Source organism: Mycteria americana, chromosome Z, assembly GCF_035582795.1.
Source record: "Mycteria americana isolate JAX WOST 10 ecotype Jacksonville Zoo and Gardens chromosome Z, USCA_MyAme_1.0, whole genome shotgun sequence".
Lineage (NCBI taxonomy): Eukaryota > Metazoa > Chordata > Aves > Ciconiiformes > Ciconiidae > Mycteria > Mycteria americana.
Genome location: NC_134396.1, coordinates 19,564,071 through 19,588,080, shown reverse-complemented (window position 1 = coordinate 19,588,080; position 24,010 = coordinate 19,564,071). Strand labels below are relative to the sequence as shown.

Below are 24,010 nucleotides of genomic sequence, written 5' to 3'. Positions count from 1 at the left end.
TTAAAACACCACAGCCTTGGGAAAGCAGAGATGAAAAGCTGTCTGGCCTTGTAAGGGATGGACAGTATCACACCATCCTCTCCTCCCCCTCAAAGGAAAACATTTCCCTGACGTACTGCCATCAGACGTTTGAACAGGATACGACTGTCACTTCAGCAGGAATAGCGCAAGCTTTTATCCAGGGAAAGAAAACTGTTTATTCTATTTGGTGAGAAAATTAAGAAATGGCTACTGGGATACCCTGGGATATAGGCTACTTCATAGTCAAAAATATTTTTATAAAAGCACTTAGTATCAAATTATTGGCACCTCTCTCGAAGTTATTTCAAGCTGTCCAGAATAAGGATTGGCTCATTTAAGATCCTGGTGCTTCCTGAACAAGGGGGAGAATGGGATGCTGCTCTCCTCTATTGCTATGCTTATTTTTACCCCACAAGTGTGAAGGTTAGAAGTTCACTTTAAAGGGAAATACAGCATAAGGATTTTACACCTTTGCAAGCACTAGGGGTATAGATACAGGCTGTAATTCAACTCTAATCTGTTAGTATTTTTTTCTTCCAAATCAAAAATCACGAAACTGGACTTATGAGGTAATATGTGAAGTTTCACTTCTGAAGAAAGTTCTTAGCTATAGAACTGTACTATAGGTCTGTAGCAAGTGGTGCAATTTATATAAAAGCCATAAATGCCTGTTTAATGTCTGGGGAAAAAAATCTAATTTTAAGGGCAAGAAAACTGTTACTATTTATCCTAAAAGGAAGAGGAGTTTTTTCCACTGTAATTGTGCATATTTGATCTGAAGCTTAAACAAGAAAACACTGAGGTTTTTTCTGTAACTTGTTATCAAATATAATTTGAGATCTAAAGTAAAGGGACTGCAATGGCAATGTCAAATCAAAGCTGTGTTAGTCACTTGGTATTCCAGAGACCAAGGCTCTAGAGCTGTTCCCAGGCTGGTTTTGTAATAAGGATATGCCTGCTGCTGTCCCTTAAAAAAAAAAAAAAAAAATTGTGCTTCCTGTCCTTTTTTCCTCTGCGTAGGAGTAAAATGTTACCCGTTAATGGAATCCCTAAAAATATGCAAAATCAAGGCCAAAAGAAATGTCTTGAATCCTCTAGACTACGTGGAAATATTTTGAAACAATAGCATGAGAATTAACAAAAGAATTCAACTTCTCCCTTGCATAAGCGCTTTCAAGTAATATTTCTCATATTTTGAGGAAATTTAGTAAATAATCTCATGGAATAATAATTAGCAATCAGTGTTAACTTGCAGCAATATCAAAAGTTAAAATACGCTACCTTTTACACAAGAGATATGTAAATACAGATGCTTAGCTTTCCTACCTTAGCTGTAGAGAAGTTTTTTGCTGCACCTGTGAAATGTTAGGCACCTGGCTAAAATTCAAGTCACAGCTGATTCACTGAATGTTCCTTGTTTCTCTGCAAGTGACATGCCTCTTCTATAGAAATACCGACACATTTGCTTTTTAAATGGTTTTGTTAAGGCTTCTGTGAAGAACCCTAAGATTTGCTGGTACCCCTATCCAGAGGACTCCACGTAAGGCGCTTGGTCTGCGTGGTTTGCGTGCGTAGGTGCCACATGCCGAGTGGCAGGTGAAGGGGGAGGCATCCAGCCCCAAGTGGGGTGTTTCTGGAAAACAACAGAGCTGAGCAGGTTTGGTACGTGGGGAGAGGAAGCTGAAGGGAGAGAAGTGGAAATAAGCCTCGTGTCTTATTGGCCATACCAGCACCGGTTTCTAAGGCAGGGCATAAAACAGTAACGTCATCCCACATACGCTAATGTAGACCGCGGTCTACAAAGACTGACAAAGGTTGTGTCAGGCAAAGAAAGCCAGCAATGTGTTGATGTAGCCCAAATGAACCAACTTGAGGAAACCTTTCTAGTTTTGTTTTGGGTTTTATTCCCTGGCAAACTGGAGCGGATTCCAAGAGAGTTTGTGAAGGACAAATACATTTAACAGCAGTCCTTCAGAAGCCGTTGAACGTGCTAGTGCAGTTAACAGCAGCTCTGGATGAGCAAACTAGCTTCCAGGAGGTTTAGCAGGTTGCCTTCTAACATGGAAGGAGCAGTGCTTCAGGTCTGCCTGTGCTGTCAGTCATTCCTGCCTTGCTGCCCCCTCCATGGAAGCTTGGAGCATACGCAAATATTCTGTAGTTTTGGATGTTGCCTGTATATGAGTAAAACTTTTGTCCCATTTCATCGCATTTCTATGAGAACTTCTAGTCCTAAAAACACCACCAAAAACCCCAGCTTTATGTAGGTAAACTATCATTTTAAACTGAGTCGTGAGGTTTTATCACAGAAGCCTTAATCATATTTAGACATTTTTCTGGGAAATTTAAGCTGCATCTTCAAGTTTCTGTTAAATTTTAATAATAATGAGATATATCTCATTTGTAACTGTCTCCTCTAAATTAACAGAATTCTGTAGCAGGATGTTCTTGCAAGTATTATGGATGAAGAGGCAGCAGGAATGAGATAAACCCTTACCAAAAAAAGAACTGGTATAATATCAGGGTGTAGCAGCTTCCCTTTTTTTAGCAAGGAAATGCTCTTTGTCCATTGCCGCCACTAGAGAAATATCTGCCCTTAAGTGGTGTGCATAAATGCACTGCATCGGATGTAAAATTCCTTCAGAAGTTCAGCAGTTTTGAGTGCATTTCCACTCGTTTAGTAAATATGACCCTTAATGGAACCATGCATAGCTCAGGCTTTGCAAATACTACATTCCTATCTGCTGTTTTGTCATGATCATAATTAAAATCTACATGTGAGTTGTTGCTTGGATTTTTATTACGTTAACAGTAACTGTTTTACTGTGCTAGTTGGTTAACTGTTTTCTAAAATAAAAGGGGGAAAAGTATGCATGTATTTCTTTATTCAGACCTGTGTAGAAGCCAGATGTTCAACATTATTAGTGGAAGCTCTGAAACATAAAAAGCTAGGAAACGTAAACTTTAACAAGTATCCATAATGAAGGGGGAGCTTGCTAGTTTTACTGTTGAAGAAATGAAATGCACAAGTGACCCAGTGACAACCGTTTTGTAATATCCATATATCCTTTTTAAAAGGACCAAAAGACTTATTGTGGATGTGATACGAACACAGCCAGGGGATACGCTCTTAGAAATACTAGAAACACCAGCCACTGCACAACAGGTAAGTGCTATGCTGTGCCTGAATAGGGAAGAAAGTACATATTTTATTATAGCTATTTGAAAGCCTTAACAGATCTCTGACAGCTTTCTCCACCACTTTATAACAATGAAATCATTGTTGCTAGTTTTAGAGTATTCAGATCTAGAGCCTTCAAAATATGAGACCTGCAAATTTTCTTTTACTTGTTGGTAACAGCTTCAGAGGAAAAGAAAAATTAAGTCTGGCTGTCAACTAGCACAACTAGAATAATATTTTTTTTCTTTACATTTTTTTAAACAGGGTCTTTTCCTCTCCTATGTTATGATACAATCAAATAGCCTGAGGTGAATCCTTCTGCTAGATTTTTTTTTTTTTTTCCCCTCATGAACTTCAGTATCTTAACGCAAGTTCCCTGACACATAGTTTATTTGCTTAAGCAATACAAGCAAACATCTGCCTGGGGAACTACTGCTATCCTAGGTATGGGAATTGAGTGGGAAGAGCTCCCAGCTGAAGACTTCCCTGTAGCCACTGACACACAAAGCTACATCTCAGTAACGTGCACGTTTTAGCTTGCCTCAGGGTGTGCATATGTAGGGGGCACCTGTGAGATCTGGACAGTCTTCCCACAGCTAACTGAAGTCATCAAGTCGTCTGGCTGATTTTAGACATGTTTTGATTAATTGGAAAACATGTCTAGGTGTTGATTAGTTACTTAAGGTATGCCAAAAGGCATAGTAGATGGAGCACTTTCAGACCATGTGGTAAGAGGATATAAATAAAGCCTGCACCCTGATTCTTGATAATCTCCTTTGAGAATTCAATGTACTTGAATACTTAACTGTTATCGTGAGATGGAAAATAACTGTTCTGGATTTCTTTTTTTTTTTTAACCCAGGAATCTGAGCACTTGAAACTTGCAGAAAAACGTGCCATCTTAGATTCCAAAACTCCAGAGAAAATAAAGCACAGTCAGACTATTTTTGAAGATGGGCAGCTACCAATAGAACAAAAGAAAAGGAAAATTCAGAGAAATCTCCGGACATTGGAACAAGCAGGACTAGTGTCTTCAGCAACTAAGTACCAGGAAATTATAAATGAGATCGCTAAGGTAAATGGAACATGCTTCCCTGGATAATGATGGTTTTTAGGCATCTAGCCTAAATCCATTCCAGCCAGAGATGTACAATACACATTTTTCCAGAGAATGCTACAGTCAGTTGCTGAAGTATCCACATAAGAAACAAATCATATTTGCCGACAAAATAAGTGAAAGGCAGTACTCTTGTGCATAACTACCTGAACTGAATAACATACAACTGTAGACTTCATTATCCAGATTTGATACTGATGCTGTTTTAACTTCTCCAGTACAACGTGTTTCAATATAGCTTTTTATGTTTTAAAAGGAATCAGAATGACCTGTCAGTGTTTCAATTAATAATTAATGTAGTCTTGGTAAGGTTTAAATAGACTTAAACCCCCAAAACATTCTCTGATTGGTATTAACACTGATCTGCAGCGGTTGGGCAGGACACAAGGAGAATAGTGGGCCAACGCAGTGCCCATCCTGGGGTTGATAAAGCACTGGGCCTGTTGTGTACAAACCAGCAAATCCTGTTCCAAATCTACACCCAATACTGGCTGTAAGAATCTTATTGTAGTGGATTGTCTTTAATTACTCATGAGTAATACTGGATTATCTTTAATTACTCATGAGTAAATTACTCATAGCTCATGAGTTATTTACATATTATAAATATGTATTTTTAAAGTTGCAAATATATTTGAATATATAAATGAGTAAATTACTCATGTGAGCTAAGTCTCTAATATTATTATGTCATGTTACACCTATTCTGAAGTGCCATTTTAGAGCCCTGCTCGATGCAGGTGTCTGCATCTGCTTCCACTTGAGACAAAACCATGCTACATATGTATTCAGTGCCCCATTCTTTTTTATTTTTTATAAGCCTAGATGTTTTGTTTTGAGCCGTTAAGGTAATCTGAAGATTGGGATAAGCCTTAGGACTGGAAGCTGCTTTTATTTCACTTTCGACTACCTCAACTCAACCATTACCTTCAACCCAAGCTCTAGTTTAGTAGTAGCTAGTTCTTACCTAGCAGAAGCCTAAGCTCTCATTTCTTAGGCCTCTCACCAGAAACTAGCTGTGAGAAAACTTCCATTTATAGCATGAAGATGACATCTTCCTTAACTTGTCTGTCATGCCCTGGAGACCATAGCAGAGTTCAAGATACCACCACTTGTATACATGAGTAGCAATGTGATTGTTGTCTTCCGTACAGTCGTGTAAACTGTAGTACTCGCTACTGGTACCATGCCTGTGAGAACTAACATGACAGTTCATGCTTTCTCCCAGTAATTATGTCAGGTTATGTAATTACAGATTTGAATGGTAATAAGCTGAGACTTTTTAAAATGTCAAATTAATAAACCAATTACATTAATAAATTTATTTAGGATATCCGGAATCAAAGAAGATACAGACATCATCGAAAAGCTGAATTGGTGAAACTCCAGCAGACTTTGAATGCACTTAACTCCAAGACAGCATTTTATGAAGAACAAATTAATTATTACAACACCTATATAAAAACTTGTTTAGACAACTTAACAAGAAAGTGAGTTGAGTCGTCTTGTCTTTTAATATTTCAGTGTGTTTTATCAGGAGGGAGAGCAGGTGTTAATCTGTATTAATTCCAACAGATTGACAATCCATGGATTAAAAAGCCCATGGGAGGTGTCACTGTGACCTGAGTCAAAACCTGGAAAGTAAAGTCTTCCATTTATTTAAAGCTGCCTTACAGAAAGAGGCTGAGATGTATATGTGTGTTCAATATATTTAATTGGTGCTACTTTGCAGATCCATTAGCATGCTTTGAAGTCATGCAGCTTTGGGAAGTAATTATTTATTTTCTTCCTTTGTTAAAAGGATTGGGGTTTGTCTTTAGAATGGAAAAGGGGGAAATAAATGCCTAAAGAATTTTACTCTTCAGGTATGATGCAGTTACTCGAGAGCAAGCCCCCTGCCAATGCCACTGAAGTGTCAAAATGAAAACATTTTACTGACATAAACAGGAGCTTTCACAGTCCATACCTCACTGATCCAAAAATGAACTCTAATGGCCAATCTTATTTAACACCTATGTTACTGTACGCTTACACATTGCCATTTTAAAGTGATGATTGTGGACCCTTTTGGATTAGGGTTGCATTTTACAGTAGAGTTTAAACAAGTGCTAAAAAATGTTGATTCCAAATCATTGCCAAAATGTTTAGACTATTCACTGTGTGCTAAAAATCCCTTTAATTCTTAGATTTGTTTAGAATGTCAATTCTGTTCATTAATAGGAGTGCAAGAAGGCAAAAAGTGAAAGCAAGCTAAATATGGCTAGAAGAGTAATTGAAGTATAGAAGACCTGGTAGATAAATCAAAAGCCATTTTTCTTGTTCTCTTCCCAGAAATTCACGGAGGTCAATTAAACTAGATGGAAAAGAGGAGGTGAAGGGAAGCAAAAAACTGAAGCAGGCCTCATTAAAGTACACAGCTGCAAGACTGCATGAAAAAGGCGTCATCCTAGAAATTGAAGATCTTCAAACCAATCAGTAAGTATGGTTTAAAACAATTCAGAGCATTTTCTAATCAATAGCTTCTTAAGGGGCCTGGCTTTTGTTAAAAGAAATCTTAGCAATTTCCTGTGCCATACCTAAAATTACCTCAGACTTTTACATTCAGAAGAATGATAAAGCCTAATTGCCAAAATTCATTTTTTTTTCCTTGTACCTTGCTATATGATTACCTTGGGAAAATATTTGAATAAGCTTCTTTTGGCATTAGCTTAGATGGAGCCAGTACAAGTCCAACAGCACACTCACTGCTAATGACTGACTTGTTAAGCAGTTGTGGCAGTTATTTTTTTCACTTTCTGACCCATCACTTTCATATAACTGAGTAAACACCTGGTTTTCTGCACTTCCCTCACTATGGCAAGGTGAATGGATGTGGTGGGTTAACATCCCTTTTGTACCTATCCATTCTGAGGCCGCTTTAGTGAAAATCTTCCATCCTCTGCACCCTTCCATCCGTCTTCTGCATCGAAAAAAGTTTTCCAGGTTGCAATTTTTTCGAAGTGGGTTCATCAGGCAGAGGAAGACACATGAGGCAAACTGAAACCAGAGAAGAGTGTGTACAGAGCTGCAAGGAGACACTAAGGCATGGCAAAACAAAAATCTGGCTGCCCTGTTCCCATCCTGTGGATGCTTGGTCATCTTTGTTACCTGAACATCCCACAGCCCACTTTTTTTTCCAATATAAAAGACTTGAGGGCTCTGTATTCCATGCTACACCAGAAAGTCTCCAAGAAGACATTGCAGTAGGGATGCAGTGGTTCATTGACACCATTTACACTGCTGACGGTCGAAGTTCTTTTGTGTTCTGCATGCTTTTTCCCCAAAGCTGTCTCTGGACTATATAAAACTGCACAGCATACATAATCAAGTACTCTCCTTTTTGTTTCGAGGTTTAAGAATGTGATGTTTGATATAACACCTGGAGAAGAAGTGGGTGACTTTGAAATCAAAGCAAAATTTTTGGGGGTTGAGATGGAAAAAGTGCAGCTCCATTTCCAGGTAGAGTTTGAATTTTGTTACTTTGCTATATAGTCATCGTTGCATTTCCTCTAAATATAAACTATTTCAGATTTTTACATGTATTCATGAACTATTCAATCAGCACAGGGCAGCAGATCGTGTGGGGAATAACTATATAACTTCCGCAGGATGCTGGGCACGGAGTTGGGTTAATGTTTATATTGGGGCAACTGCATGAAACCAAATGCCACATTAGCTCAGTGGAAAGCCGCAAATACCAAAAGAAAATGAAAATACACAGAAAATAGTATTTTTTTTTTCTGGTTTACTGTTACTGACTGTCTACAATTTGGGATCTAGAGGACATGTAATGTTTTCTACACCTATCCAATAGTTGCTTGTAATTGTTTAAATTGTAGGACCTGGAGTTTGAGATGGTTATCACACAACGAAAATGACCCCATCTTGTTGCTGTAAGGTGTAGATTCAAACAGAGACTAATGATTTTATTTCTGATTACAGGATTTGCTTCAGATGCAGTATGAAGGTGTGGCTGTAATGAAAATGTTCGATAAAGCTAAAGTAAATGTGAATTTGCTCATATTCTTGTTGAATAAGAAGTTCTATGGAAAATGAGTGTCTTCAGATATCATGGACTGCATCCATCAGTGGGAATTCTATTCAGTATTCTTTTGCTTTTTTTGATTTGTTTGAAGCTTGTTGGACACTTTAACTTCAAAAAAACCTAAAACACCAAATGTTCAGAGGAATGTACACAGTGCCTTTTCAGCATCGATAATGAAACAGAAAAATAAGAAATAGATTAATTTAAACAGTTCCAGATTTCATTGGTGTTGGTACTTTCAAATCAAAATATTGCTTAGGACACTCAACTATTGTGGTTGTATGGATATTAAGGTAGGCAGAAATTGATTTTAGTTGAATATATAAACCTCTTCCTATTAAAACATTTTTAAATTACCTCAGATATATAATATAGTTCTTACTAGACTTTAAGTATTTACCAAAAGACATCCTAATTTGTTTCTAGGGGATAGCTCGGGCAAATATTTAGTTACATACTAAGCCTATTTTCTGGCAGTTGTCAATGTAAAGCAAACTTATTGTGCAATTCAAAAAATTTTATAGGAAAAGTGACAATAACGTCTTACTGTACAAAAATATATTTTCTGATTCATTCCTACTAAATGCACTACTGCCTCATGTAAAATGACATTTTCTACTTTCACAGCCTTTGGAGTGGCATTGGGGAAATCTGAATAGCGAACAGTTGTTCAGTTTGAAGTATTTGAATACGTAAATTGTGCCTGTCTGTCTTTTTTGTAAGAAAGTAAATGCAATAAAATCAGTATTTAGATTGGTTTTTTTAAAATATTCTTTGGAGATTGTTCTATGTAAAATAAACATTACCTAATTAAACTGGCTTGGTTTCTAAATTTCATTTAAAAGATTCATTAAAGCAGCAATCCAGATGGTAGTGAAAGAACTTCTTTCAGTGCTTTTATAAAATTGAATCTAATTACACACACCCTTTGGGAAAGTTGCTCAGCAGTGAAGACTTTGTGGCCTTTATGCCATTGAACTTGATGACGATTTTGCTGATGAACTACCAATTATATCTACAGAGCAAAAGTGTGTACAGTAGGTAATGTGATAAATACATAAACCAAGAGAAAACATTTCCTACTCTCACTTTCCTCATGACAAACATTTTAAAAGATGGACAGCGAGGCATTCTGGAATGCATTGTAAAAGCAAGTATTAAACAAGTATTAATTCTGAAGGTGGAATAAAACAGTGTAAAGTCAGTGGCACACATATAGACCACAAGTTTAGTTGGTATAGTGACCTGTGGTATTATACAAGCTAAAAAAAATTATTACACTTTCTAGAGATATTCATTTATGCATGGCATTAAATTTGAACACTTGACTACTTTAAAACAGCTAATATCCCTAATTTAAAAGATAAACAGTTCCTACGTGCTTCTATTTTTCTTCTAGCTAGTTATAAGCCATTTTAACATGACATAAATGCTGCAGTATTAATACCATATTAATAAAATGGTTCACTTAAAATAGCTGGATGGGAAGGTGAAAGCAGCACTTTACTTCCTAAGGAGAGAAGTGAATTTTACTTGAATATGAATTAAACTCACAATCTCATTTCCATTTTTATTTGTAACAGACTTGACTGTCAGAATTTTTGACAAATGCTAGCTGAGTAGGTAAGTCTGCATAGGTGGGATGTTGATCCTAAGACCAGACCTTTGAGGTAATGTGTCAAAAGCCTGGAGTTCTGCTGGTGAGACATACTAGAGCCCCACAGCCTTTGTGGGGAGTAAGTCACTCCTGGATATGCTGTTTTGTGTAACGCACTTGACAGATCTAGTGACTCCTTAGTTCAAATGTGAACAGCATGTTCCTCAGTTATTTCCTGACGTACACAAGCTTAGGAAAGCTTATTTGGTTCCCAGGTAATGACATGTATGAAAGGTACAGTCTGTGTGCTAGCATTCACCTTTCCCAATAATTTCTGGGGCTTCCTGCTCTTCTAGTGCACATCAAAGAGTAATTTCCATTTAATTTCTTTAAAGTCCTTTAGAAGCTTTTTTTTCTTAATTAACTAGTTCAGTTTAGGGCCTTGTCACTGAACAAACAACAAACAGGACTGACTGCACTGACTCCTACCTAAGTATAAGATAGACAGTACTACCAAGTACCATGCAAATGAGCAAATTCTGTACCCACCCACTGCTGTCCTATGCTTCTGACAGCTACTACATACAACAAAAAAGAAAGGCTTCTTGGAGGCTGCTGTAAGCTGCAATGTATGGTCTTCAACATTAGATAGGACTCGATGAAACCAGTTTCATTCATGAAACACTCCCGTGGAAAGCCTTGCATTGCTGGTACAAAACCTGAGGAAAAAGCCAGTACAGCTGAATAGAGTGTATGCATCAGTTGTCACCAAGGAGAAAATGCATCTTTCCTTGAAAGACTTGCCTATCTCTCAACTCTGTCTTCCTTAACCGGTGGTAGTGAAAAGAAATTATAATAGCCAATGGTCTTAGTCTATTATCCCCGTAGTTTGCTTTTTTCTACTGTAACTCTTAGTCTAGAGTTGACTAAGAGTGCTTGGCAGCTAACTTAGTTTATTTTGGAACTTACTCCTTTTGATGGGGCTCTTAAGCTCCAAAACTATCTACAAAATTGCAGAACAACATCTTCCTCCTTTGGCCAAGCAGACAGAAGCACCATCACAAGCAATAGCTTTGTTCTGTTTCACTTCATGCCTATCTGCAAACCTTCTTCCTTAGCTGTCTTTTTAAAAAAGAACACAGAAGCAGCGCAACAAACTTCCCTCTAACAGCAAATCCAAAGAGTGACAGAAACATCTGATTTCAAAAAGTTCACAACTAGATAGCCAACCCTCTTCCTGGAGGACTGATTTTGCCTCTGAGATACGCTTCTAACGTCATCCTCTTTGAGCAGTAACCACCCACCCCAGGCATGCACCAGGGTAATCTGTGTATTAATCAGCAGAAAGACGGCTGCTTCCCCAAACAGTAATGATGTAGCAATCTTACTTAAGTTGTAGGCTTTTTTGGTAGACCTAGTGTGTTTAACAGGAATTAAGTTTTGTCCTGTAACACACTTATGCCAAAAAACAAAGCTCTGAAAAAGGTGCAAGAAGTAGAATTAAAAAGTGGTAACTGGTAAAAGCTTTAGAAGTTGTGAACTTTTCACCTGCATTACGATTGGTTTATCTAGAGAGAAAGTAGCAATCTGATTTGCATAACTACAGGATATGAAAATTAATTTAAATTTGGTTCCCATATACAGACACAAAATTTAATAAACACAGGGGTTTTTTTATTCACTTACTATATTTATAGTAATCTAATTTACAAAGATGAAAGGATATAGCCCTATGACTGTTCCTTGTAGCTGCAACTACGGTACTCCCTGTGGATACAATCTGAGTTTCCTTTCACATCTTTCACAAACTCTGTGGACTGGTTTGTCCCTCAAGCACCGGCCCACTGGTTAAGGCTTCTTGAACCTTAAATACAGATACTGAAAATGTATGCTTTCCTGAGGTCTGATATAACATTTACAAATACACATTTATTTTAAGAAAGGCTGATATATAGTTCACTTCTATTTTGAGTTTAGAAATTTCTAAGTGTTACCTTTGAGTATGTTTATAGAGCTGTGAGGCCACAGGAATGCCCAAGAATAGCTTCACTTTCTCTTCCCAAGTAGATGAAAAGAAATTATCTCTGATTAAGGTATTTTCTAAACAGATGAAGAAGAATATTTCATGACTAAGTGGGTTCCCCAGTGTGTTTGGGATGATACAGCCGTAGAAAGGCTGGCCAGCTGTAAAACTTGTATTTATTACTTGTCCTTGCTCTACACAAATTGGAGTCAGCCTTAACAGTGCTATAACGTAGCAAGCGGTAGGATTGTGGGAAGAACATCCTAAGGACGTAGAACCTACTGGAAACCAGTACTTGCAATCAGGAGTATTTCTTTTCCATGGTTTTTACTCTCAGTTAAGAGCAAAGTGCTTCTGCAGTAATAAAGGCACTTCATACATATGAACAAGTTCTAAATGGAGCTTCCCTCCCCCCTTTTTTGTTTGTATTGCTGTAAACAGGATATACAGTTGAGGATGGGACGGCATACCCTAGCAAACCAAAGAATGTCCATTTGTAAAGCTTTTGACTGTGTTATAGGCCTAAGAAATACAAAGCACTCAGACCACCAGTAGAACATGTATTTTCAAAGAAAAGAGCCTAAATAATAGCTGCAAAGTTACCAAAATATTTTCCTCTATAGCTTTCACATAGGTGTCAGTTCAACCAGCTCTTGATCCATGAGCAGCTCTGAAGGCCAGAACAAGCTTTCCCGTCGAAGGCACATGCCACTGGGAGTTCGGGAGTGGCATCACTTCCTCGAGGGTCTTGCAAGGACAGACACGAGGACCGCAAAGCTGGGTAATTAATCGCTTTTAGGTTGTCCTGTATTTGTAGAGCACCCCGCTTACTGGACCCATGCAGTGCAAGCAAGCTTTGATGTTGTCTACTTTATACAAAGCAGATCTATGTATTAATGAGCTTTTCTGAATGAGCATGATCTTTCAATTATGACTAATGCAGATATTTCAACTGGCCTTCTAACTGTGCTCCTGTGGGGCATTAGCAATTTGGATTGCACAAACAAAATTTGGCAAACTTAGCTTGGAATAATTCCTTCAGATAACCCTTTGTTCTGCACCTCCTGCCTTCTCACCCTGCCCGAGCCCACGCCGCCTTCCCATTTCTCAGCTGGGTGCCAGCGCTTTCCGCTGCCGTTTTCGCAGCGCGGGGGCTGCTGGCCGGGCTGCGGTGCGGCGGGGGCGGCGGGCCCTGCCCTGCCCTGCCCTGCCCTGCCCTCCCCTTCCCTCCCGGGGCCGCCGGGCCCGGCTCTCCTCCCCGCCCCCGCAGCGGGCTGCGCGGGTCCGGCGCGCAGCCCCCCCTCCGCCGGGGCGGCGCGGCAGGAAGGAGCCCCCGCCTCCCCTGCCGCCGGAGGAAGCCTCGGCGGCCCCGGGGCGGCCCTTCCCCACCCCACCTCCCGGCGGTTGCCAGCCGCCGCGCCTGGGCTGCACTCGCGTCCCCGTTGCGCGGGACGGACGGACGGACGGACGGAGCGAGCGGAGGGAGCTCCCCGCCGCCCGGCCCCCCCGGCGCGGCGGCCATGGGGCCGCGGGCGCTGCCCGCGCTGCTCTGCGCCCTGGCGCTCCTCGGCTGCCCGCGCCCGCCGCCCGCCGCCGCGACCCGCCTCGGTGAGTCGCCTTCCCCCCCGCGCGGGGGAGCTGCCGGGGGACGGGACGGGACGGGAGGGGACGGGAGGGGAGCGCTGCCCTGCCCTGCCCTGCCCTGCCCTGCCCTGCCCTGCCCTGCCCTGCCGGGCCTGGGCGCTCCCGTCCCAGGTGAGCTCCCCGGGGAAGCGGCGGCCGGGCGGCCTGGCGGGGGCCGAGCCGGCGGGCGGCGAGCGGCGGGCGGCGACGGAGCCGTCTGCCTTGGGAGCGGGGCCGAGCCCTGCGCCTTGGCCGAGGAAAATAAACAACATAGGCGTTAGCGCACAGCATCGTTGGCCGGCAGGTAGCCGGGGCAAGGGTCTCCCGCTTTGAGTTTTAATTGGAGCTTAGGTCGCCTTTTCTTCGGCGTGGTGAGACGCTGCTCTAGGTTTGTTGTCGTAGCAGGGGCAACAGGGTAAAACATAAAGTCAGCCTGGGCGAAGCAACGTCCGACAGATACTTTTTGAGAACTAGTTCTTTGGATAACAGAAGTGTCCTAGATCTGAAATACATAGATCTGAGAAGGGCGCGATGCCACAGCTAGATGGTTGGTGGTGAAGAATGGTTTAAGGTTGTCCCATGGCTAAGGAGGCAGCCACACAATAGCAAGTTATGATGGAAAGAAGTGACCAGGCTGGCGAGACGTGCTGGTGGACTTCCTTAAAAAACTGGCATTGCCTTTCGTTAACAACTTCAAATGATAGAGTGCTGGCTGAATTTGTAGGTAGTGCAACGTTTGGAAGATCTGCCAACACAAAATAGTTCAGAATATCTACCCCAAGTAGATGACCTCCATGGTTATTCAATTAGAAATAGCACGGATAGCAACATCAGCACTCTAACTGGTGAGACCATGGATCTGTCTAGCTCAGAGCTTGTCTAACAATGCAGATGCTGAAGGAAGGAAGGTAGGAGAAGACATGCGTGCATGTATCTTCCCAGTTTCTGGTAGAGGTACAACAGTACAAAGGGCAAGATTATGTATTTAGACATTAGCAACAATTTTTTCTGTAAATTCAGTTTAACATTTCTTTCAATGACATAGGGATCATAGTGCTGCTGTACAAATACCTTAGCCCCATGAGATGCATGCTGGGAAGACTCAGTTCAAGCTCTACATACGGAAAAGGGCTGATTACAGGAACAGCTAAGGGGAAATGTCAGAGTGTAGCATACTTTGACTACTAAAATGAGGGCTGAAAGAGGACAGAGCTAGTGTTTGTAATTATCCTGGGAGGGAAGTATCAGAGAGGGCAAATGATTGTGGCTAAACAACCTTTTGGCACAAGGACAAGCGGGAATGAAGAGACCACAACCATGTTTGTATTGGAAGTCTAAGGAAAATGTCCTTATAAAGAAAAGGGGGGGAGAGGAGCAAAAGACAAACTATAATGTTAATGCTAGAAAAAAGATTGTACTGCTGTATGCTATTCTTCCAGTTTATGGAAACATTCAAACTTGTTTTCCTGCCTTTGGCAATTATAGTCTTCATTAAAGAGCACCCCAAATTACACTATTTATTTGCTGCTTCATTAGGAAATAATGATCAAAATAGGTACTGTATTACATCACTAGGAAAAGAAAAATTCAAAACAAGTTATTTCACGCGCAGTAGAACTAATAAAGCCTGGCCATCTGAAAATGTCTTCCACTTCCCTTGCGCTCGCTCCCACTGTAATAATATCATTTCCCCGCTGTCCCAGAGAAGCTTCCCTGTTTCCACCCCACCATAATGTACTTAATTCCCATCGCCCATGCACTGCTGTATCCCCAGGTCTGCTCTGCCTTTGCACCCGTGGCTTCTCCCCTCACTTTTCCTTTGGTCCTTCAACATCCATGGTTCTCGCCTTATTGACCTGTGCTGGTTCTGCAGGTGGGTGAAAAAGCAATGGCTTGGCAGCGGGTTGGCACTAGGTGCTTGCAGATTAGCCGACCGGGTGCTGCCGAGGTGGGTGGCTGAGGTCTGAACCTGCCCGGACTTTCCTGTGTTGGGACACTGATAGCTGGATAGGGAGATGTTATCATTGCTTGAAGCCAGCACCTGTGGTGAATGTGATTGAGAAAGGATAGCAAAAAGGAGCAGACCTCTGGGTGCCAGAAAACAATACTTTAGGAAAATGTGTTCAAATTGTTACTACATCACTCATGTAATACAATAATGAATTCTGTATAAACAGAGAGATGTGGGCTAAAGAATATTTTTTAAAGACAATATGGTCTTTATTTTTACAAAAGCAAATAATTGTCATCTGTCCTACAAGACTGTGTCTTACCTTGTTTATAAACGTGTCTGGCATGCACTTCACATTCTGCCTGTGAGTACCTAATTTATGGGCCACTGAGTAATTTAGATTCTAGATGCTTAGCACTGTATATTATACACAGGGGAGATACGAAGAACTGCCTTTGTTATAAGCCAGCAGTATGGGTGCAGCTGTCATCAGTAATGCCCAGAAATCAGTATTAATAGTTGTCTAGTAGCACATAGGCAATATATTTAATTGGCTTGAGTAGGAGCCTAATCTTTAGTTTTCTGCCTCACAAAAGTATCCCTTGGGACATGAGCATGACTGGTTTGTAACATCCTGTCCAGATTTACGGGTCTACAGAAATACTTCGAAATTTTCTTCTGGAGCTCAAGAGTGCTTTTTAAGATTGGTTGAAGCTGTCATATTTTTTGCTCTCTACTTCTCCTTTCACAGAACAGTACGTGTAGTAGCCTCTCCATATGAAAGTAGACATGAAAGGAAATTATAAAATAGCTTTCTGTAAAAAAAAGGAGTGTCTTTCAGGGTGAGCAGAATATGCGTATGCTGATTGTGAGACCAACAATACGTAGTACTTGACGGGAGTACTTGATGGAAGTACTTGGTGGAAACACAGTATAGATTGTTAAAATCAAACAATCCCAAACTGACTGAGCTTTCTACATCCTTTCTCTAAGTCCTTGTTGAAGAATCAGTGCAAAGACCAGAGGCAGTAAAGAAAATTTCAGGCAATTTGAGTATCGCACTGATTCTACATAATTTTTGCCTTTCAAAGTCCTTATTGGAAGAAAGGGAAAGACTGTATATATATTTTTCAGTGTCCTGACTGCATACCAGGAGGATAAAACCTTAGTGCTTTATCCCGCTTTTTCTTCGTTCTTAGTTTCTTAGTCCTGTTTTTTCATACCTATTTATATTTTACAGGTACTTTGATAGAGCTGTTAACTCTGTCATATCAGCAATGAGAATACTATCAGTCATAAAAATAGTAATCCACCAGGTTTGACGTCTTCCAAACAGATCAGGTGACAGCCTAGCAAAAATAGGATGACTATTTGAACATTTATGATCATTATACAAGCTTTACCTCTGTTTTCCTAACAGATTATTTGTATTATTAAAAATTACTTAAGCTGTAGTGAAATATGTTTTAGAGAAAAATGATATCTACAGCTTTAAAACAGCTAGAAAGGAACATGTGACAGATTCTGGTATAGCTGTAGCTATGTAAGAATAGTTTTAAAATCTTTTCTGTAGAGCTACTGTATTGGCTGTCTTGTACTATCCCAGCTTATAGGTAATGCCTGTTTCCCATTACTGACCTTTATGTTTATTGTCAAGGCTCATTAAGATCTTTTGAAATAATATGACATCATTTCATCCTCTTCCCTTCTATGTATAAATCTCTGATCATTGGCTTTTTCAAATAAACACTGATACAAAAGGAATCCAGAACCTCAGGGCAGTAACTATCTTCCTTTCTGTTTCAGAAAGCATGAAGTGCGCTATTGTTTTTTCTAATAATACACAGACACTGTGTCATACAAGCATACAAGCAGCTTTGCAAAGGATAAGAACTGATATGTGGTTATCACTCTTTTAAATTAAAATTAAATTTAATTTCATCAAGAAAGTTTAAATTCCCACTCTCTATCTTATCAAGTGGCAAAGAAATAGCAAGTTTGAGGTGTCCTTGCATTTTTTCCCTAAGAGCTAGCTTTCAAGTAGTATCATGTCATCTAAGTTCAAGGTGGAGACATGGAATGAGCACAGGACACAGCGTGGAGGTGTTGTTAACCATGTTGTTAACAAGCATCAAGGTTGAGTTCAACTCTGAAATTAGAAAGTCTTTGCTTATACAAAGAACATGTAGTTTTCACCAAGTTAAGGTATTATTCCAGAGAATTTTAACTAAACTAAAATTACTTATGAAATGTCCTGAATTTTTGTAATAGGATTTTATTTTTCTAAAAGTTTGATAATGGAGTAATGCAGACTCTAAATCCTTTCATCTAAGAAAGTTGTAACTAAGTTAGCTCCAAGTATTCAGAATATAATTAAAATTATTAGCAATGTTTGAGTAACTATAAGCAGTTGCTAAGGCAAAGATCAGTGGTTGATAAAAGATAACTGGCCCAATCATAATTTTTTTGCTTTAGCATATTTTCATACTGTTCTAAGTTAGGAGTCACTGATGAGAAATAGGTTAGGTTACCACCAAGCGCTTCCACATTAAGTGACTTCACCTCAATCATCAGTCTCAGTAGGTCTGGCTGGTTTGCCCACTAGTCCTCAAAAAGTGAGTCATTGCAGCACTGCTAGCTCAGGTCAGGCAGCACAGGCAAAGCCCTTCAAAGTTCAGAGATACTGCGATGAGAGAGGTGCTTGCTGGAAGCATCTCAGTTACCACATCATGCAGAGGTCATCTTGGCAATACAGTTCCTGACTCCAGACAGAGGTTTACCCTCCCTCTCTTCAAGTCCATGTATATCTGTGTTCCCCAAAAACATGCCTTCCTCACATGAAACCATGTCACCTCTTAATTTGGTTCTCCACATTGTTCTTCAGCGGTGGAGAAACCAAGAAGGACATGTAGACCTTCAGGGACTAGGATTGTCATTGTCTCCCATTTCAGAAATTTTCCATTTTAGAAATGTCAGTGGAAGAAAAAAAAATATATATATTCACAGCATTCAAAGTCTTGAATTTGTAAAACTTGTATGTACTGGAGGTAGCAGAGGTACTGTTCAAGCTTTTCCGTCACTCTTAATGATGTTTTTACCATGGAGACTTGCCTCTGGGCATGAGAAATTATTTTTTTTATTCAAGTATAATTATGATCCTCCCAAAAGAGGTGAATACTGATGGTGTCAGTTGTGACAGATTTCTATTGCAGTGATCATTAAGAACTGGAAATCACCTTACTATTCCATGTCAGCCACAGGCAAACAGATGAATGTGTTATTCACAGGCTGAAGTTAGAGGTGTTAAATATAACTTGTGTTGCACCTGAGCTGCTGACCTAGGAGCTGGCTCCTTGAGCCATCCAACTGCTTGGACTAAACTTTTGAAGTAAGGTTAAAGATTAAGGATCTATAGTTTTGCTTTTTGTTAGTGTTCTCTTTTAGATGGCAGAATAGACCCCTGTGTAAATTGGTTTAGTGCCCTTCTGTGCCAACACTGAATCTCACATAGTTCTGTGCATTTGTGTTTCAGTGTAAGTACTAAATTGTTCCCGCTGCAGTCTATGCAACAAGCTCCCAGGATCAAATTCTCATCCACTATCTTTTTTGCTGGCCTATGAAGGTTGCAGTCTAGTCACTTTGCATATGAAAATCATTATCTCACACACTTCCCCTCTTTTGTCCCCTCTGCCCCCAGAATGCTGCTGTGACACAGCGTGATAATACATATAGCACAGCAGCTTTAAAAAATCACCAAATTTCCCTACCGCTCCTCTAATCTCCCCCCACATTCAAGTCTGAATTTCACCAAAATTCAAGTTGGCCAGGGCCCTTCTTGCACAGCCTGTGCACAAAGGGAGAGGTCAGTGCCTCTTTAAAGCTGCAGCCACTCCTCTCTTTGCCATCTGCCTCCTTCAGATCCTTTTGTTCTCATCTGCATAAAAAAGTGGTTTGAATTACTGTAGAACAAATAATTGCTTCTAACGAATAGCATCGTAGACAGGTGAATCATGCCTATGTACTTTCAGCTCACTGATTTAAGCTAACACACCTTCATTTTTATTTTAGTTGTCTAGATTCAACAAAGGACAGTTGCACAGCTAAGTAGACGAATGATTACTTTAGCAGTAACTCTGTCACTTCTGTCTGCCCATAATATGTTTGAATGATCCTACACCTAACTAGATTAAGCCAAAGCTGAAAATGACAGTATTCCAAAATGTCTCCCTACAAACAGCTTTTCTGAAATGGTGTCTAAAGTAGCTCTGTTGATTGTTTGTGGGGTTTTTTTTACATAAATAAACTCATACCACACATTCAGCACTTTGACAGCTACATTCAAAAAGCAGAGATACCCTGTTCTGACACTTTTCTTCTCAGCCGCGGCCACTGAACCATGCTGCAGAAGACCCTGCCATAGAGGGAACACTAGCAGCAGCTTTCAGAAGTGCCCCGAGGGCACACTGGACACATGCTGTCCTCAATGATGTACACTGTGGGGTAGAATAAGTAGAACTGGGGAAATGTTTCTGTGCAATCTGCGGCTGCCTGTCAGATGGAAGCAGCTGATCCACATCCGCCTTGAAAACTGCATGCAGACTTCTGCCATCTGTGTTGATGGGGGCCATCCAGGTTGAGTAAGATGTCTCCAGAGACAGAGAAATATCTCAGTAATTTGATGTTTTAATTCCACTTTAACTTTTTGTTACTTTGGTGATGAGTACTTCTAACAGGAATTTTGTGTATGAATACCAGTAGTTATCCCAGCACTTCATTTCTTAGAAACTGTATGAAGGGTCTGGCAAAGACAGTTCAAGGGTGGCAAACCTACTGTTGTATTTGTGTTAAAGTAGCCCAAAGAGAACATAGATGAGATTGGGTCCTTAAGCATAGATAGAGTCCCTCTCATAAAAAGTTTCCAAACTAAGAGATAGGAGACAAAGGAGGACATCTTACCCAAACTTGTAACAGGAGCTAAAACAGAAAGGGCTGGACTAACATCTGTGGGCAGTGTGCACTTTGAATCAGGAATTAACCTTACTATTTTGTGTTGCTAATACGGTCTTAGCTTTCCTTTCTGAAAGATGTTTTTGCTTCCCCATAGCATGTAAATCTTTGCTTATTAATCTTTATACTTTCTTATTTTTCAGCCTTCCCATATAACGGCAGCATGCCACGGGGCAGAAGCTTTGTACTCTCTTCTGTAAAGCACCAGGATGACCCTATACCTACTGAAGGCGATACTGAAAATGACTCAGAAGTTGGATCAGGAGCCACCAATCAGACTGGATCATTCATACACGAACAACAAACAGTGTCAGTGCAAACAGCAAGATACCTCACTAGTCCATGGCTGACGCGTTTTGTTCCTTCAGTTTACACCTTAGTGCTTGTGCTGAGTCTCCCTCTGAACATTACAGCGATACTGGTGTTTCTGAAAAAAATGAAAATTGAAAAGCCAGCTGTAGTATACATGCTGAATTTAGCCCTTGCAGATGTCTTGTTTGTAAGCGTGCTTCCTTTTAAGATTGCTTATCACTTTTTTGGAAACGACTGGGTTTTTGGACCTCAGATGTGCCGTTTCATCACTGCTGCCTTCTACTGTAACATGTACTGTTCAATAATGCTTATGACAAGCATAAGCTTCGATCGCTTCTTAGCAGTGGTGTATCCCATACAGTCTCTTGGGTGGCGTACAGTAACACGTGCCTCGCTGATTTGTTTCATCATATGGCTTGTAGCAATAACTGGGGTTATACCTTTTCTCATCAGAGAGCAAACGGTGGAAGTACCCAAGTTAAATATAACTACTTGCCACGATGTGCTAAGAGAATCTGAACTCCACAGCTATTACCTCCGCTTCTTCTCCATCTTCTCTTCTGTGTTTTTTGTAGTGCCATTTATAATTTCTACTGTCTGTTATGTGTGTATCATTCGATGTCTTAGTTCTTCTACCATTGTTGCAAAACAAAATAAGAAGACACGTGCCTTGCTCTTGTGTGTGGCTGTTTTTTCTGTTTTTGTGATTTGCTTTGGACCAACAAATGTCCTCCTATTAATTCATTATATCCATTTTTCTTATGACAACAGCTTAGAGTATCTCTACTTTGCCTATCTGCTCTGTGTTTGTATCAGCAGCATTAGCTGTTGCATTGACCCCTTTATTTACTACTATGCTTCCTCTGAGTATCAGAGACAACTTTTCAGACTCTTCCATTGTAAAGAGACTTCCGATCCTAACAGTAGTAACAGCAGTGGCCAGTTAATGTCTACCACTAGTAGAAGGGCTACATGCTCTACTAATGTGAACAACAGCGTCTACGGGAAATTACTAGCAATGCATTGAGATAATGTGTCTTACACATGCTTAATTTTTAGAGAATTTCAGACAAAAAAAGGCTGTATTATATCCAAGAAATGCAAAACCTTACACCAAGTTGTTGTACAATACGTAGTTCTATGGATTCATTATAGTAATGCACAATTCAAATTATAAGTCTGTAAGGTATATATAGTATATGTAAATAGGTTAATGTAGAGGGGAAAAGTAATTTCTTAATAATAGGTTTTGAGTGTTTTTCAAATAAACTCCTTTTTTCAGACGAATCCTTTGCACTTTTAGTTCAGTTTATTGCAGGGGTTTTATGAAAACCCATTTTAGGATTTTGAACTGTATCAGGCTGATTAAATTCTTATTTATGGAACCACTCCATCTATGCACTACTTCCTGAAGAAAGTGGAAATATCTTTCCACGCTTTTTTTTTCCTGTTTGTCATTATTTCTGGCATTATCTGTAAACTTCATTTTCTTAGCATTATTTTGCCTCTTGGAACCTGAAACTGCTTGTTTTCCATTTTTATATATTCCACTTCAAAACAGTATGGTTTTAGAAATGTGAGCAAAGCCAGCTATTGATTGGTGTAATGTGTCAAGGGAGATAATTCCCAGCAGCTGAAACTATCTTTTCTTTTGGTGTTCCTACCATTAGTGTATGCTAGGCATCCTGGTTAGGAATGTGGTATTTTTCACAATTAATTTCACAAAAAAATCTGAAATTTTATTTCATAATAAATCAATGTTGAATGGCTCTCCAGAAAATATACTGAAAACCCCATATTCTTCATCTTGTTATGCAGTTTGCGAATGTGTGCTTTCTTGCACATGATTAATCTTCATGCACATGTTTAAGAATTGGAAATATCCTTTATTCCTGCAAAGTCTGGATTTTTTTTATATTTTACATTGTGTCCACGTCTACTAAAATTGCTGTGGTGTAGAGCCCAGTAGCTAACTTCATTCCGTGCAGCACTCTTTTACTACAAAGGATGCTAAAGGATGCCAAGTAACAGGAAATCAGTTTTAGAAACGAGTGTGTAGGCAATAGGACTGTATGCAAAAATGGAAACTAAATTAAGCAGAAATTTGGTTAATGTAGGATTTGCCATAGGAATCTGCCAAGAAGTACAGCAATGGATAAAATCTGTCTTCAGTCCAGCACAAGTGATAAGACACCTAATCTTTCTGCATACAGTGCGACAGTGAGAAATTTCTTTCTAACCATGACGTCTTGTTGGTTTGTGTCTGTTCCTTAATGGACTTAAGCGTAATTAAATACTGCATTACCAGGGTCTCCTTAGGTTTTTCTTTTCAAGTATTTGCCACTTTCTAAGTACATGAGCGCTAAAAATATATGTATATATAGTTTGTAAGGCTAAAACCCCATAAATGTTTATGAGACATTCAGATACATTTTCATTTTGTTTAATATCATATTAGGGGTAGGGTTGGTTTTCAGCAAAATCCAAATGCATCTTAAAAGTATGGTCATCCATTCCTTGCCGGCAGAAAAAATTACTTCTGTGCTTCCTGTAGTTACAGGCTGGGGGACTGCTTTTTAGATCTGTTACATAGTTGGGGTTTGTTTCAAGCATGTTTGAAAACAAAACCCTTGACAGGCTCAAGAAGCCAGCCCATGTGAACGTCATGAGGTTCAACAAGGCCAAGTGCAAGGTCCTGCACCTGGGTCAGGGCAACCCCCAGTATCAATACAGGCTGGGGGATGAAGGGATTGAGAGCAGCCCTGCGGAAAAGGACTTGGGGGTACTGGTGGATGAAAAGCTGGACATGAGCCAGCAGTGTGCACTTGCAGCCCAGAAGGCCAACCATGTCCTGGGCTGCATCAAAAGAAGCGTGGCCAGCAGGTCGAGGGAGGTGATTCTGCCCCTCTGCTCCGCTCTGGTGAGACCCCACCTGGAGTCCTGCGTCCAGCCCTGGAGCCCTCAGCACAGGAAAGACATGGACCTGTTGGAGCGGGTCCAGAGGAGGGCCACAAAAATGGTCAGGGGGCTGGAACACCTCTCCTATGAGGAAAGGCTGAGAGAGTTGGGGTTGTTCAGCCTGGAGAAGAGAAGGCTC

At 40.2% G+C, this 24,010-nt stretch overlaps 2 protein-coding genes across 4 annotated transcripts in view; both read left to right on the top strand.

The window, feature by feature from the left end:
* The window catches only part of IQGAP2 (IQ motif containing GTPase activating protein 2), a 129,959-nt gene extending 120,785 nt beyond the window's left edge, over positions 1 to 9,174 (top strand). For all 3 annotated transcript variants that reach the window (XM_075526980.1, XM_075526979.1, XM_075526978.1), the window contains 6 exons: positions 3,097 to 3,184; positions 4,062 to 4,274; positions 5,646 to 5,806; positions 6,648 to 6,791; positions 7,706 to 7,814; positions 8,298 to 9,174. In XM_075526980.1, the coding sequence (XP_075383095.1) occupies positions 3,097 to 3,184; positions 4,062 to 4,274; positions 5,646 to 5,806; positions 6,648 to 6,791; positions 7,706 to 7,814; positions 8,298 to 8,411 (829 nt within the window). In that variant the 3' untranslated portion in view covers positions 8,412 to 9,174. The remainder of the gene's footprint in view (positions 1 to 3,096; positions 3,185 to 4,061; positions 4,275 to 5,645; positions 5,807 to 6,647; positions 6,792 to 7,705; positions 7,815 to 8,297) is intronic.
* A 4,028-nt stretch (positions 9,175 to 13,202) lies between these two features.
* Positions 13,203 to 23,223, top strand: F2R (coagulation factor II thrombin receptor). The gene is made up of 2 exons (XM_075527097.1): positions 13,203 to 13,628; positions 20,745 to 23,223. The coding sequence occupies exons 1-2, from the start codon at positions 13,541 to 13,543 to the stop codon at positions 21,938 to 21,940; spliced, it is 1,284 nt and encodes a 427-aa protein (XP_075383212.1). The 5' UTR covers positions 13,203 to 13,540; the 3' UTR covers positions 21,941 to 23,223.
* The last annotated feature ends 787 nt before the right edge of the window (positions 23,224 to 24,010 follow it).

What these genes read in the sequence shown, in the direction of transcription:
- F2R (XM_075527097.1), top strand. Translation starts at nt 13,541, where the DNA reads ATGGGGCCGCGGGCGCTGCCCGCGCTGCTCTGCGCCCTGGCGCTCCTC. An exon ending in CGCCGCCGCGACCCGCCTCG is followed by an intron (nt 13,629 to 20,744) that starts GTGAGTCGCCTT and finishes CTTATTTTTCAG; the next exon opens with CCTTCCCATATAACGGCAGC.